The sequence below is a fragment of the Macaca nemestrina genome, chromosome 10 (genome assembly GCF_043159975.1).
Source record: "Macaca nemestrina isolate mMacNem1 chromosome 10, mMacNem.hap1, whole genome shotgun sequence".
NCBI lineage: Eukaryota > Metazoa > Chordata > Mammalia > Primates > Cercopithecidae > Macaca > Macaca nemestrina.
In genome coordinates this window covers 139,400,853-139,416,094 of record NC_092134.1, presented here as the reverse complement: position 1 = coordinate 139,416,094, position 15,242 = coordinate 139,400,853, and the positions used below count along the sequence as shown (strand labels likewise).

The following is a 15,242-nucleotide window of genomic DNA, read 5'->3' as shown; positions in this document are numbered from 1 at the left end:
GTTAAGTGAACACTGAGTCACCCAATGGGTCATTTCCAACTTAAATCTAGTAAGGAATTGAGATTTTAAATCTACAAAGTAAACTTTAGGCTAAGCAAGAAATTTGAAGGTATGTTTTAAAGTGTTCTTTAAAATAAAACAGGCAAAAGACTACTGGCAAGATCGTATGACTGTTAAAAACAAAACAGTGTTTGCAGAGACTTCTAATAAAAAGCTGAGCCAAGGAAGTCCTATCAACAAAGCTAAACAGCTCCGACACTCCTCTGTAATGCTGATTTCAGCCAAGATGCATAGTTCTAAACCTTGAAAGGAAGGAGCTTCTCACATTGCAATGTTACAAGCAAAGTTTACAGACCAACTCTTTCACTCCCTGAGAATGCTGAAGAAGAGCCCTGAGACCAGGTCAAAATATGGCAAGAGAAAAGCAGCATGTCTACACCACTGAAAATTAACACAATTCAATATTTATGTTTTAACCATAAAAGACTTAGCGGTAAGGAGAAGGTTCAGATTAGAAATCATCTCACCTGCAAAAGAATTCCCACAAATCTAGGTTTTGAATTCTCTGAATTCTTTTAATTCGGTTGCGATCCATCGTTTTCCCAAAGAGATTAGCAACTTCATTATATTCATGTGTTTGATTGTGCAGAGGAATAAGCTGGAAAAATAAATTTGCAGAGATTTATTGCGGTCCTTTCCAGTTTTTTTCATGGTATATTCAGTCAATTCTGCTCTTACCTGATATGGTACTTGAGTATTCACATTCTCCCAGTGTGGTGGCATAGGGATGGCCTCGTTTTCACAGATGTAACTTAAAACAGCAAAAGACAAAACAAAATATCAGAAGCTGATTATAATTACTGTCAAGAATTTAGCCTTTTCTTCAAAGCTTAATTTTCATTTTCAGGGTATTGTGACACATGCAATTAAATATAGCCTTTGGTTTCTTTATTCAAAAATTATTGAATGTCTATGTGTGCTACTTTTTAGATGTTGAATAGTGAACTTTCGATGGAAAATATACAACCCTATATATCATAAAAATTTCAAACCGGTTGCTTAGTTGTCTTTTTTTGAAATTTCCAAAATTTCTTTAAAATGTGAAGATTTTAGGCAAAGAAATTAAAAATAAAATCAAGCTCCTGATGAAAACTAAAGGCTGAAACTCGTGCTTATATTGCCTATTGAATAAAATCAAAACTCCTCAACCATTCATTCAATGTTCTCCAAGATCTAGCTCAAATCTAAACCTTTCTCTGTTAATTGCCCACTATTCTCTCCAACAGCCCACTAACTTTAAGGGTTATTATTATTAGCACAGTCAGTCAGCAAATCTTAAAAACTATCAAACATGTTCAAGCCACCGGATGTGAATACAGAAAAACACAGTGATGTTGAGGGATTTAACAGCAAAAGGCTGAAAATGACACACCAATCGCCTCCAGTGATTGGATGTTACTGAAGAAATTAATAAATTTCAAACTGATCTTTAGTTTACTTTTTTCAAACTTATTTTAATGAAAAAAATCAAATATGTGGTTTAAAAATTAGTATGTATAAAGAAATATACTGTGAGAAGTTTTCCTCCCGCTACAGTCCCTGCTACGTCCAAGTCTCACTTTTTGCCCCATCTCCTGGTAATTATTATTTTAGTCTCGGGTATTCTTCCAGAGCTTCTTTAGGTTAATGTAAGCCAAGCTTTTTGCTCACACAGATGGTAGCATAAAGCATACATTTATTGCACCTGTGTTTTTGTTTTTTACTTCATAGATTCTTAGAGATCTTTCTGTAACAGTACATAGAGAGTATCATTATTCCTAGTGCTTACAACAGAGCCTGGTACATAGTACACACTCAATAAGTACTAGATGAATGAATGAATGCATTCTATTTTACAGATGCACAGAATTCCACCATATGGACATACCATAATAATATTTAGCTTGTCTCCAACTTTTTGCTACTGTATTAAGAATGCTGGCCGGGTGCAGTGGCTCACGCCTGTAATCCCAACATTTTGGGAGGCCAAGGCAGATGGATTGCCTGAGCTTACGGGTTCGAGACTAGCCTGGGCAACACAGTGAAACCCCGTCTCTACTAAAATACAAAAAAGTAGCTGGGCATGGTGGTGTGTGGCTGTAATCTCAGCTACTTGGGAGGCTGAGACAGGAGAATCACTTGAACCCGGGAGGCGGAGGTTGCAGTGAGCCGAGATGGCACCACTGCACTCTAGCCTGGGCAACAGAGTGAGACTCCATCTCAAAAAAAAAAAAAAAAAAAAAATGCTGCAGGAACACATTTGTTCATCTGCCATGTTACATGTCCACTTGTCTATCTGTAAAATAATATATTTGAAATAGAATTTCTGAGTCAAAGAATGCATTTTTTAATAATTTTAACAGATACCAACCAAATGCTGTCTTTGAACGTACCTACTGACATTCTCACCAGAAATACAGAAATTGCCTATTTTCCCGCAACCACTCCAAAAAGGTGTGTGATCAAACTTTTGAATTTTAGTCAATTTCATAGTAAAAATCAGTCTGGTATTAATTTGTTTTTCTCTTATTATGAGTGAGGTTGTATGAACTGTTCAAATTATTTGCCCATGTTGATCTCCTATTTAGAGAGTCCTAAAAGTACTTCATATAATATGGAGAATACCCCTTCAACTACAAGAATGAATAAAAATATTTTCCCAATTTCTTGTGAGAAAAAAAATGCCTAAAACATACTTGGCCTAAAGTATCTTTTAGCTATGACCAAAAGAATGTTTTTAGTTTTTATGTAGTCAACAGCCTTAAATAACTCCTTGCCAATAGGAAGCATGTATTACTTACCTTGCATGTAATAAATGCTCAATGGAGTCCCACAGTAAATAAATATTTCCATATCAGCACCTACTGACCTTCAACACCCTACTGTATCTTACCTAAATAGTCCTCTCCTTTTATTATTATCTTGCTTATTGTCCTCTATTCTGCTTAATTCTCTCCTTGTCTTTGTTCTACACTTTGTACAGTCTGTGACAAAACAACCAAGTGTTTGATCCCATCACAGTGCTTCTTGCCTCCACCAAAGCACAGCAGATACAATGGACAATTACAATAACATCTTCCATTATTATGTCTCATTTTTCATTTTTCTCCCAGATTAAATACTTTCTGAAGATAAGTAATTCTTTTATTATTTGTACTAAAAAATGTGGGTATGACGTAGCTAGTAAGGAAATACTATTCTCTATATTCCACAGAAGTACAAAAGCATTCATTACATAAGTACTTGGAATAACTTTTAAATCATGATGCTAAAATAAAACCAAAATAAATGCTAAAATAAAAACAAAAGTCGAGAAACAAACTGACAGAAACTTACAATATTTCTTTTAATTAACACGCTACCTTTTTTTCAGTTTCATTTTAAATTATTTGAACAAAAAGAATTTCAATACATGCTTGAAGAGTCATTTTAGAAAATAGGAGACATGCTTTAAGATTTTTTCCTTCAAGTCCATTCACATGAATAATAAATATTTATTGTCTTCTGACATTTATACATCCTTTTTCAGACTTCTTATGGCCAGAGCAAGCAAAAAAGAAAATTTGTAACCAAGTTCCAGGGAACAGAAAGCAATACTGTTGTCCACTGTTCTACCACCTTCCTTAGGTCTCCCTTAGTCGCTACAAATTTGAAATTACTTCTAGGAGTTGACCAACGGAGATCAACGGAGGTGGAAACAAAGTGAACAATTACCTGGTTCTTACAGCCCCAATAATTATATGTCTCTGAGAGAGTATTTCCAAGTTAACAATTTAAACTTACCTCAGTGAGTTATTTTATGAGTTCAGAGCAGAGACCACAAGGCATTTTGTAACTACCATGTAAACTGTTCTAAAGAATTAAAAAATGTAAATATACAAGAAGAAAGGAAAAGGATAACATGAAAGGAAGCACTTAGAGTAAATAATAATGTTGCTATTTTGTCAACAAATGAGAGATTTGACATTTATTTATTTATTTTAATTAATTTTTTTTTTTTTTTTTAGATGGAGTCTCGCTCTGCCGCCCAGGCTGGAGTGCAGTGGTGCAATCTCGGTTCACTGCAAGCTCCGCCTCCCGGGTTCACACCATTCTCCTGCCTCAGCCTCCCGAGTAGCTGGGACTACAGGTGCCTGCCACCATGCCTGGCTAATGTTTTCATATTTTTAGTAGACACGGGATTTCCCCATGTTAGCCAGGATGGTCTCAATCTCCTGACCTCATGATCCACCCACCTTGGCCTCCCAAAGTGCTGGGATTGCAGGCATGAGCTACCACGCCCGGCCCAAAATTTGATTAAAAGATCAATATTATTAAATGGCCTACCAAAATATTTTCAGTCTATTTGTTTTTCTGTCCAATAGTAAGAAAAAAAAACCCCACTCTTTCCACCCCTATTCTCTTTACCATACCTGAAAGCACTGATAGAAAAGGGGGCTCTTTTTATTAAGCGCTGCTTTCCAGTGGTGAGATTCATTTGCTTCATTTCTGTATACAAAGACAAGATATTAGATAAGTCATAAAAAACACACTGTAGTATAAAGTGTCATGAAGATTAATAGCCACGCTACGTGATGATCAGGAATCAAGGAGCTTTGGGAGGAGCTGGCCAGCATAGTATATTATGGGTACTTTACCATAGCGCTATGGATCATGTTGTGAAGGTGCTATTCAAGGAAGCACAGCTTCATTGCTTGATCTAAGCTCATACATAAAGATGCTAATTTCATCCACTGCTCAGTATGCACGGTCTATTCCCCTTCTGTATCACATTTAGGTTAAACAGACACTAAACTAGGAGAGTTCTAAACTTAGGAAAGCTAAGAGTACTAGAAAGAGAGAAATTACAGTATTAAATGTGGTTGGTTTATTAAGTAGAAAAATGTACTTCCATCTCTAAAAATTTTGGAAATGATTATAAAACTTGTACAACTCACAGAATTTCAAAAATTTCTACATTTCCTGATTTCTCCTTAATTATATAACTAAACCTAAAAAATAGAAAACCTGGCTAGACCCAGTACAAACTTACATAAAAAGATTCTAGTGATAAGAGACTAATTACTTAAAGGTATCCTTTTCTTCTTTCATCCATGCCTCAGTCATGGCAATATTTACCAGGTCCATTTCTTCATTCCTCAAAGTTAAGTAGTGATTCTTAATGTAAGATTCTAGCCAGTTTACCTCATCTAAATGACATCATTCCATTTCAAAATGATTAGGTTTACCCACCCAGACCAAGGCTAGTATAAAGTGTGTTCTGTCCTTTCCGTGTTACTCTACACATACTGGATTTACCACTGTTCAGGGAAAAAGCAAGATCATCTCAGCATGTGGAGCAAGACCTGTGATGCCACCTTCTTGGACCATCTCATTTTGAGTTTACTTTTTACCATTTTTATGGAGAAAACCTGAGTTGGCTAGGGGCAGAATGGTTGGAGCTGAAATCTGCAGAGTACATGTGAAATGCTAATACCCAAGCCTTTGAAACAGGATCATTACATAGAGGGTTGGGGAACTCAAGTTATTAGTATATGTAACTCCTGTTCCTTAATAATATTTTTAATAAACTCTATTTTCTGAGAGCAAGTTTCCAAAAAGTGTAGTATACTAACAAATATTCTTTCAGAAACACGTGGCTTGCTAAATTATCTACCAAATGCTTTGATACATTTCATGCTCTACATGAGGTCTGCTGTCTGTGCATGTCATTTGGTTTCAGTTCTCCCTCAAAAATACCTGTACACATGACTAAAAATGCCCACCAGACACCTTCTGCCTCGACTGCAGCAGAGGGACAAATGTCAGGGCCTCTTAAATCCTCCTTATTTGCCTAATGGCATTAAAAAATTACGGCTTGTCACAAGTAAGGATCTCATGGTTTTTAACTCTTGATAATTAAAAAAAAAAAAAAAAAAAAAAAAAAAACAAGACAAACAACTTTGGTGGGATAACAATTATTACATATTTGGTTCCATCAATCACTTACTGGACAAATCCCCTTCACTGTTTCTGGGCCTTGGCTCATCCCAGGGGATTTCCTAATGTCTCCCCACCCTACCCAGCCACAATACACTACAAACACTGTCATAAAGACACTACTCACAGGAATTGACAGAGAGCAGCTAAAGGACTAAGCTGTGTAGCAAACAAAATGTTCTTTTATTAAGAAAGCCTCCCATCCAGGTCATGTTTGCCTCTAAGCAATAAATAGCTGAAACTAACAGCTTGAAACTTGAGGAGCTCAGTTCATCAGGTTTTTCATGGGACACCCCAAAACATGCCCATATATCACAGATGAAATCCAAAGTGGGACTGATTTCCAGATTATCTGGCTAATCTGTGGAAGAGCCAAATAAATACGAAAATGACAGAAGGCAATGTCCATTAAAGAAATCGTTTTCTGACAAAGACATCAAGAGAAAGGTCATTCAGCTAAAACCTGTTCTTGAAACTACTGCCAACTACCTATGACTTTCTCACTTGACATCTGTTTGATCCTTAAAGTAAAAAAGTTCTGGCCAAGCAAGGTGGCTCACGCCTGTAATCCCAGCACTTTGGGAGGTGAGGTGGGTGGATCAGGAGGTCAGGAGTTCAAGACCAGCCTGGTCAACATGATGAAACACTGTCTCTACTAAAAATACAAAAAAGTTAGCAGGATGTGGGGTCGGGTGTCTGTAATCCCAGCTACTCAGGAGGCTGAGGCAGAGACTTGCTTGAACCCGGGAGGCGGAGGTTGCAATGAGCTGAGATCGCGCCACTGCACACCAGCATGGGTGACAAAGCGAGACGTCTCAAAAAAAATGTAAAAATGTTCTTACCTATTTCAAAAGAGCGATGGGATGATGAATAAAACAACTGATATAGTGTTTTGTGTTCCTTAGAAGTGTGAAAGGCACTTAATATATACGACAATCTTCACATACATTAATATACACAACCATATAAACACACTTTTTATAAAAGGTAACGTTGCTCAAGATTTTAAAACTTGAATTTTTATAGAGGTATTTTTGCATATAACAAAAAAGATATACTTCACTGTTTGCAAATATATCAACTAATCCTGACCTTCAGAGCTCTAGATTTTACCATATCAATATACTAAAAACACACGTCTATTAGGGAAAAAAACATACCTGCAAAGTCTATCTTGTAGCTGAATTTGGAAGTAGTAAAAGAAATGGAGCCACAAGGGTTTGTTTTGAAGCTTTTTTCGATATCTTCACTGCTAACTGAACACTGACTGTTGGTATCCGGCTTTAAGACAAACCAGAAAGGTTCAGTTACCAGCGGTTCACATGAATGACTTGGCCACAGAGGTGGTGCTGCGGTCAGAGAGACAGGGAATGGAGGGACAAGGGAAACTTACTAGTCACCTGCTCTAGTTCCCAACACACAGGGAGAATCACAACTAAGTCAGCATATTGAAAATGGTTTGAGGATCTCCAGTGAAGAAACAACTGGTTATAGTCCCCTTCAATAACTAGATATATGTAGAAATACAGTTATTTTTCCAGATAATCACAACTTTTACAGGTTATTCCAATAATCATACTTTCTAAGTGGCTCAAATTGAATCTTCTTTTATAGTTTAGTAGAGTAAAAAAAAAGACTACAGGTTTTGAGTACGGATTCAAATCTCAGTTTCACTAGCTGTGTGACCCTTGACAAATTATGTCAACTTTTCTGAGTTTTACTTTCCTTGACTGTAAGAGAGAATGTTAACATCTGCTTCCAAATTACTGTGAGGATAAGGGAGAAAATAAATGTGCAACACCTAACTTAATACCTGGCCTACAGAAGTGTTTAATATGGATTTGTTCTTCCCTTTCTTTGTCCATCAAACCAAACTTGGAGTTGCTCAGATGTACTGACACCATGCAACTCTCAGTCACATTTGTCCTCTGTACACACAGTAAACACATATTGTTTCTTCTAAATAAATGAGTGTGAAAACTTGGGGAAAAGAAAAGGAAAAGGACTAGAATAATTTCTAACTTTTTTTTAGCTAAATGATTTTATTTCCTTAAGTTTTAACTTCAAGTTCTATATTTATACTCATTTTACATACATTAGCAAGGTGATGCTAACTGAATCGAAAACACTTCTGCTAAATTCAAGGAAAGAAGATACCTGAAACATGTGCCACTTCCCACATTCTGCCAAGTAAAACCAGCCCCACTGGGTATCTGATGTGTCCATGTCATCCACTTCATTGTTTGTTGTTTTAGAAAAGAATTCTTCTGCTTTGTGAAACATCTCCTGAAAAGCCAGAAAGAGGTGGAGGAAGAAATAATTCTATTAATAACAAGTACACTTTTTACAGATCATTTTACTTCTTTACAAAGAGTGTTATTCAAGTGTCTTTCCTCCCATGACACTTTAAAAACAGCCTTCTATCTTGCATATTGGCTCTGAAGATAAACATTTAAAATGTTGGACATCATTGCTTAACAACTTAGGCAAATAATAATCACCTTAGGTAGAATAGGCCAATGTCTATTCAATCATTTAAGTAAGCTATATCAACATCAGCAAGCACGTCAGGTTTTCAGTATAGCCCCAAGCAATTTCAATTTTATCTTATGTTCATGTATGTGGTCAAAAGGACCCATGCTGTCACACTAGTTAAGATCAAATGCATCTAATTTTTATTTTAAACAGTCATTTCATTTAATGGCATGGAAAGATATTTATATGGTGTTGACTGTAAAAGATTATAAGAAAACAGAAACAGTATAATCCAATTTTAATAAAAATAAACTTACTCCTGTGAATGTGTGTGTGTGTATCTGTCTAAGTATATGTAAATGTTTACACACATACATAGAAAAAAGTCTGGATGTATATATAACAATCTACCACCATTTTTTCTAAGTGTCAGGATAAAATAGCAATAATAGTAAACTTTATATAACTTACTATGTGCCAACTACTGTTCTAAGTACTATACAGATGATGACGCATTTAGGTCTCACAACAACCTAGAGACAGATACTATCAGTACCCCAAATTTATAAATGAGGAAACTAAGGCATAGAGAGGTCATACAATGAGGAAGTCAAGATTCAAATCCAACATCCTGGTTTCAGGGTCTATGCACTTAGCCACCGTCATATACTGTCTTATACTTCATTATCAATGATTTCATAATTTTAACTATACCAATTAACTCACATACACATTATCTTCGAAAAGTTTTAAACATTCTTGGTTGGGTATTGCAATGAAGAAGTCTCTAGAAAGGAGACAAAGAGGCTGGTCAAAGAAAATTAAACTCAATCTGGAATTTGGCTTCCTGTCCTCATTCTTCAAGGGTTTTTAAATTATTGAGTTTATACAACTACTACATAAAAAATATTCTCCTTGCAAAAAATCAGAACATTCAAAATAAAGCTAAAGACTTTTTAACCATCACTTCCATTCCTGGTACCTTCTCACCTTTCTTCTCTAGGGTTAGCCAATGCTATAATTTCACTGAGTATCTTTCAGAGTTCTATCTCTCTCACTCTGTGTGTGTGTATAATTATACACATATAAAAACATATAGAGTTATTGATGATTTGTTAAAAATTTGATTTCCTGTATCATTGATTTTTTTTTTTTTTTACAAAGAATATGTACTACTGGGCAATTTAGAAAGTATTTGCCTTTTAATTCCATCATTTAAAATGTCCATCCTATTTTTAGAAGCTGTAGTAACCTGGAATAAGTTTCTATTACCTTGTCTAGGCCACAGTTGGCTCTTCACAAAATGAAAAATGATAGACTCCTTCCTCATTGGGTTGTTGGTACAAATGAATGAGACAATGCAGTAAAGTACCAAGTACAGTGCCTGACCTCAATGAAGGGGGTTTGTTATTTTTTATATATGTTTGGAAACTCAAGCAATGCTTTATGATTATTTCCCATTTTTTTCTTCATGTTTTAAATTCGACTGGCTTCTAAGAAATGAAAAATAGAACACCCTAGGATCAAAGCCTTCTGGTTTAGGACCCACTATTTACCTTATCTATTTTAACCACATAATAAAGACAACGATTTAAAGTTTAAGATCAAACTGTTCAGTAAACTATTCATAATTCCTACTGCTTTTTCAAATTAATGTTCATTTCATTTGGCCATTTAACTGTGAGAAGAGAGAAAGAAAGCAAATGTGACCTAAATTTAGTTTCTCTTCTGAAAATAACCAGAAAAATTTGGAAGAATGAGATTGGAGCTAACAGTTAAGAAAAATATTTGCCTCATGAGTTTTATCTTTTCTCTATTAGAAAAGAGAATAGAAAATAGGAAAGTTCCCTTTATACAGTGTACATATACATTTGTGCTCTGCTATAAAACACCTTACCTAACACTTCGCTTTAGGCCAGGTCACAAATGAAAGTGTTTCAGCAACATTCTTTCAGAGCTTTCTGTTATAAATAACTTCGGGTGGGACTTAGGACAGCCCCATCTTGTATTTGCCACAGTTTTAGAGAGGACAGCACTATAGACAGATACCATTGTATTGAACAATTCTAAAGTACTTCAAATCTTATAAAATTCCTTATCAATTTACACTATTTCTTTTCCTCCACAATTCAATGTGCAGGACAGATAAGTGATTATTTTCCAATTAAAGTCAGGAAAAAAAACAAAGCAGAGAATAATACAATTTTTTAGTCTAGATTCATAGCCAGCAGTACAGAGAAGATTAAAGAAACACCTAAGGCCTCCTGAACCTCAGTTCTTCCCCTACGTGACCAAGCCCCACTGCCTCCTTTCACACATGCACAGTTATTTCTCCTCTCCTTTGCTTCACAGATGCTCTGGGTTTCTTTCAAAAGATGCATTTTATAAGATTAAACATTTCGATTTTCTACAGTAAGTTTTCTCTACAAAGAAATGACTATTTTGCATAATTATGCTCAAAGAGTTAAGTCAAATTTAAATTAATAACTTTAAAATACCGCAACCATAGTAAGAATGGCTCTAGGCTAGGACACATTTATAGGTAATAAAAAGAATATCCACCAGTTATCAATTATGAAGCAGGTATTTAATGATGTTAGATGAATGAACTTGTTCAGTCACAAGGCCACATCCTGTCTGATTTTCCTGTTTGTAATTAGAAGCAGACTGGGAAGAAAAAAAAAAGCTAGTACAAAGCAGTAAAGCACTTTGTAAAGTTTCCAGGGCAATGGGTATGCTGGTAGAGCTTGTCTTCATGTTATCTGTGACAAAGAGAATCTTTATTTACAGAGCCTGGGAACAGTCAGTCTGGATCATCAAATTGAAAAGCTGTGTGGAAAATGAGTTTAAAGTCAAAATCCTGGTCTATATAAGGAAAATAATGCTGCCTCCCAGACTGGTTTCAAGTTTTCTGACATAAATTTTAGTTTACTACAACAAAGTATAATTTATTTTGTTAGCATGAGTATAGTATCTTGAGGAAATCATATTTGGTAATAATAACTTCCTGGCCTCTACATATAAAGAAGATCCCAAACCTGATCTTAAAAGCTTAAAAACGAACGAGAACTTCCAGAATGACAGAACAAGGAGCTCAGTGGAACTGGCAAAACTACATTTTAAAAACTAGTAGGCTGGGCATGGTGGCTCACACCTGTAATCCCAGGGCTTTGTGAGGCTGAGAAGGGAGGTTCACATGAGACCAGGAGTTTGAGGCAAGCCTGACAACATAGTGAGACTCCATCTCTACAAAAAAATAAAATAAAAATTATTCAGGCACACTGATGCATGCTTGCACTCCCAGCCACTTGAGAGGCTGAGATGGAAGGATTGCCTAGCAGTTTGAGGCTGCAGTGAGCTAAGATCATGCCACTGCACTCCAGCTTGGACAACAGAGCAGGACCCTGTCTCACAAAAATTAATTAATTAAAAATTAAAAACTGCTGAAAATTATTTTAAAAAACAAACATTTGAAGTCTCCGGAAATTGTACTAAGGGCATACAGAAAGTGGAGAAACATTCATTCAAGAAAATTTACTAAATCTCAGAACAAGTTAGACTCTGTGGCATTTGAGTTACAAACTGCACCATTTCTCACATCCTACCAGGTCTGTTATGAAGGCTCTTCCTGCGGTACATGTAGCCAAAAGACAGGCAGAGGGCTCCCCCTCCCTCAGGCTCCCGGGCTGTGGCTAGTTTTACTCTGGGAGGCACAGGCTGCTGGTGCTTCTCCTCTCCTTTAGCCCAGAGGTGCAGAAGCTCTGTTCTGGAGAGGTGGCACAGAGGACCGGTCTCTCTTCCCCTACACAGCCCCCATTCAAAAGGTGGAAGTTCTATTCCAGGTACAGCAGGCTGAGAATACTGGGCCCTGACTGCCACTGCCCCAACTTGCTCCCAAGGGCTGCTACCACCACCCCAGTGACCACTCTAAGAATGGAGTGTTACTCTGGGGAAAAAAAGGCTCTCACCTTCAGCCCCAGGTACAGTGGCATGGAGATTTTGCTCAGGGGGAAAGACAGGCCATAAGGACAAAGAGCTCTACATTTCCACCTGAGAGAACTGACTTTATTTGGAACAGAGAGGAGAAGCCCATGCCTAAGGGCATTATCAAAAACAGTGGGCCGCTACGGTAGTTCATGCCTGTAATCCCAGCACTTTGGGAGGCCAAGACGGGTAGATCACCTGAGGCCAGGAGCTTGAGACCAGCCTGGCCAACATGGTGAAACCCCATCTCTACTAAAAACACAAAAAATTAGCTAACCATGGCGGCGTGCACCTGTAGTTCCAGCTCCTCAGGAGGATGAGACAAGAGGACCGATTGAACCCCGGAGGCAAAGGTTTCAGTGAGCTGAGATCACGCAATTACACTCCAGCCTGGGCGACAAGAGCGACACTCCATCTCAACAAAAAAGAAAGAAAACAGTGGAAATCTTAATGAAAAACAAGAAAGGCTAGGAGTTCCAATACAAGCAGAACGGCAGAGCAGGCAGAAGTTTAACGCCGAGAACCAGAGACAGCGAAGAAGAGCCCTCTTAGATCACAGAGGAGTCAGAAAGGCACTATAAAAACACTAGGCTATATCCACCCAGGAATGATCAGGGCAGAACATAGGGCAGTCTTGAAAACATTCTCTAAGCTATACATATACTCATCAACACAGTGTAGAAACTTCACTGGCACAAGGGTCTTAACCACAACTTCTGGTTAAACACAACTTAACAGAAGCTACTCTGACCCACGGGCAATTCCTATGAAGCCAGGGTTAAATGAAACAGCACTATCATCCCTGGAAGTCTGGAATACTGTGTACATGCCGAAGGTTGGGTCCTCTCAGGAACTAACTTCCAAGCTACTAGTACTTGGCTAAATGTAGGACAAAAAAAAAAAAAAAAAGTAAACTCCCTGAACTATGATAGCAGCCACCAAGCCACACACACATTTAACACTTAAGGGTAAAAATCTAACTACCTAAAGGAAAGTAAGCACAACCTGTGACCAGTAGGCAGTCTATGCCAATCCAGAAATGCCACATAAGTAGTCCGGCTAAGAGATTAAGAACAATGGGGAAACATCTGAGCTGGGATATTAGAAGCTACACATTGTGAGGAAAATGGACTTTACAGAATTTGTTCAGCTGTATCACTAAACACATAAACCAATAACCAAACAATCACAATAGGGATCAGCATCCAGAGTTGCTATGTTACATAAAATATCCAGTTTTCAACAAAAAAAATATGAGACATAAAAAAAAACTCCATAAAGATATGAGCGATACCCATGGAAAACCAAAAGAAGCTGTCTCTAGATGGGGCACAGGTGGTAGACTGAGCAAACAAACACTTCCAAGCAATTAATACAATACAAATATGTTCAAAGACCTAAATGAAACTATGCTTAACAGGTTAAGGGAATTATGATGACAATGTCTCATCAAATAAATAATATCAATAAAGAGAGAAATAATTTAAAAAACCAAATGGAAATTCTGGAGTTGAAAAGTATAGTAAGTAAAATGAAAAACTCACTAGAAAGGCTCAGTGGTAGCTCTGTGAATAAGAAAGTATCAGCAAATTTGAACATAAATGAATAGACATTATGTAATAGATGAAATGTAAGAAAGGAAAGAAAAAAATTAAAGGAAAATAAACAGAGCATTAGAGAAATGTAGGATACCATTAAGTGCACCAACATATAAATAACTGGAGTATCAGAAGCAGAGGAGAGAGAGAAAGGCACAGGAAAAACTTTAAAGAAAGTAAAACTATCCAAATTTGTAAATTATATATATATATATACACACACATATATATACACATGTGTATATATATACACACACAATCTATACGTGTGTATGTGTGTGTGTGTGTGTATAGACATAAATCACATCCAAGAAGCTCAAGTACATTCCAAAAAGGAAAAACACAGAGATCCAAATGCAGACACATCAAAGTCAAAATTTGGAAAGTCAAAGACAAACAGAAAATCTTAAAATCAGGAAGAGAAAAACAACTGATCACATATAAAAGAATCCTAATGAGATTAACAGCTGACTTCTCATCAGAAACGCTAAAGGCCAAAGGTTAGGAGACAACATTCTCCGAGTACATAAAGTAAAAAACAAACAAACAAAAAAAGCACCTATCAACCAAGAATCTTATACCAGCAAAACTATCTTTCAAAAATGAAGGTGAAATAAAGATATTGCCACAATTACAAAAACTGAGAGAATTCATTGCTAGCAAATCTGCTTTACAAGAAATAACGAAGTTTATCAGGCTGAAAGGATACTAGGCAGTACTAATAATCCATGGGGGATAAAAAAGAACAAAAGAGTGCTGGTAAAGGTAATTATGTAAGTAATTTAGAGGTATAATTGCTGATTTCTCCTTTCACCTCCTGACTGATTTAAAAGTAACTACATAAACCAATGCATGAACGGCCAGTTCCAAGATGGCGGCACAGAAGATAGCTGGCTTCACTCCCTGCCCCCACAGAAAACCAAAACCAAATACACAGCACCAAGATCATCGCCAGCAATACCCCAGAATGCAAATATTATGTAGGGAAAGACAGTTCCCAGGGACACAGAGGAGTGAAAAAACTCTGAGCAGACAGTAAGGGAATTGGATTTTCTTACCCATGATACCTCACCACAAAATCAGCCCAGCATCAAGCATACAGAAAACTTGCCCCTGACTCATGATTTCTACATTGGAAAAAGTGAGATTAAGGTGGCCAACCAGCTT

At 36.8% G+C, this 15,242-nt stretch overlaps 2 protein-coding genes across 7 annotated transcripts in view; both read right to left on the bottom strand.

Annotated features, from left to right (window-relative positions):
• Positions 1 to 640, bottom strand: part of LOC105484140 (calcium release activated channel regulator 2A) — a 209,418-nt gene extending 208,778 nt beyond the window's left edge. For all 3 annotated transcript variants that reach the window (XM_071072352.1, XM_071072351.1, XM_011745470.3), the window contains exon 1: positions 528 to 640. The gene's annotated coding sequence lies outside the window, so the exon portion shown is untranslated. The remainder of the gene's footprint in view (positions 1 to 527) is intronic.
• Positions 1 to 15,242, bottom strand: part of LOC105484142 (poly(ADP-ribose) polymerase family member 11) — a 56,604-nt gene that overhangs the window by 14,741 nt on the left and 26,621 nt on the right. For 3 of the 4 annotated variants that reach the window (XM_011745478.3, XM_011745479.3, XM_011745482.3), the window contains 5 exons: positions 8,176 to 8,304; positions 7,179 to 7,299; positions 4,452 to 4,527; positions 739 to 811; positions 528 to 658 (listed from right to left, as the gene is read on the bottom strand). In XM_011745478.3, the coding sequence (XP_011743780.1) occupies positions 528 to 658; positions 739 to 811; positions 4,452 to 4,527; positions 7,179 to 7,299; positions 8,176 to 8,304 (530 nt within the window). The remainder of the gene's footprint in view (positions 1 to 527; positions 659 to 738; positions 812 to 4,451; positions 4,528 to 7,178; positions 7,300 to 8,175; positions 8,305 to 15,242) is intronic. The other variant, XM_011745483.3, reaches the window with a different exon arrangement.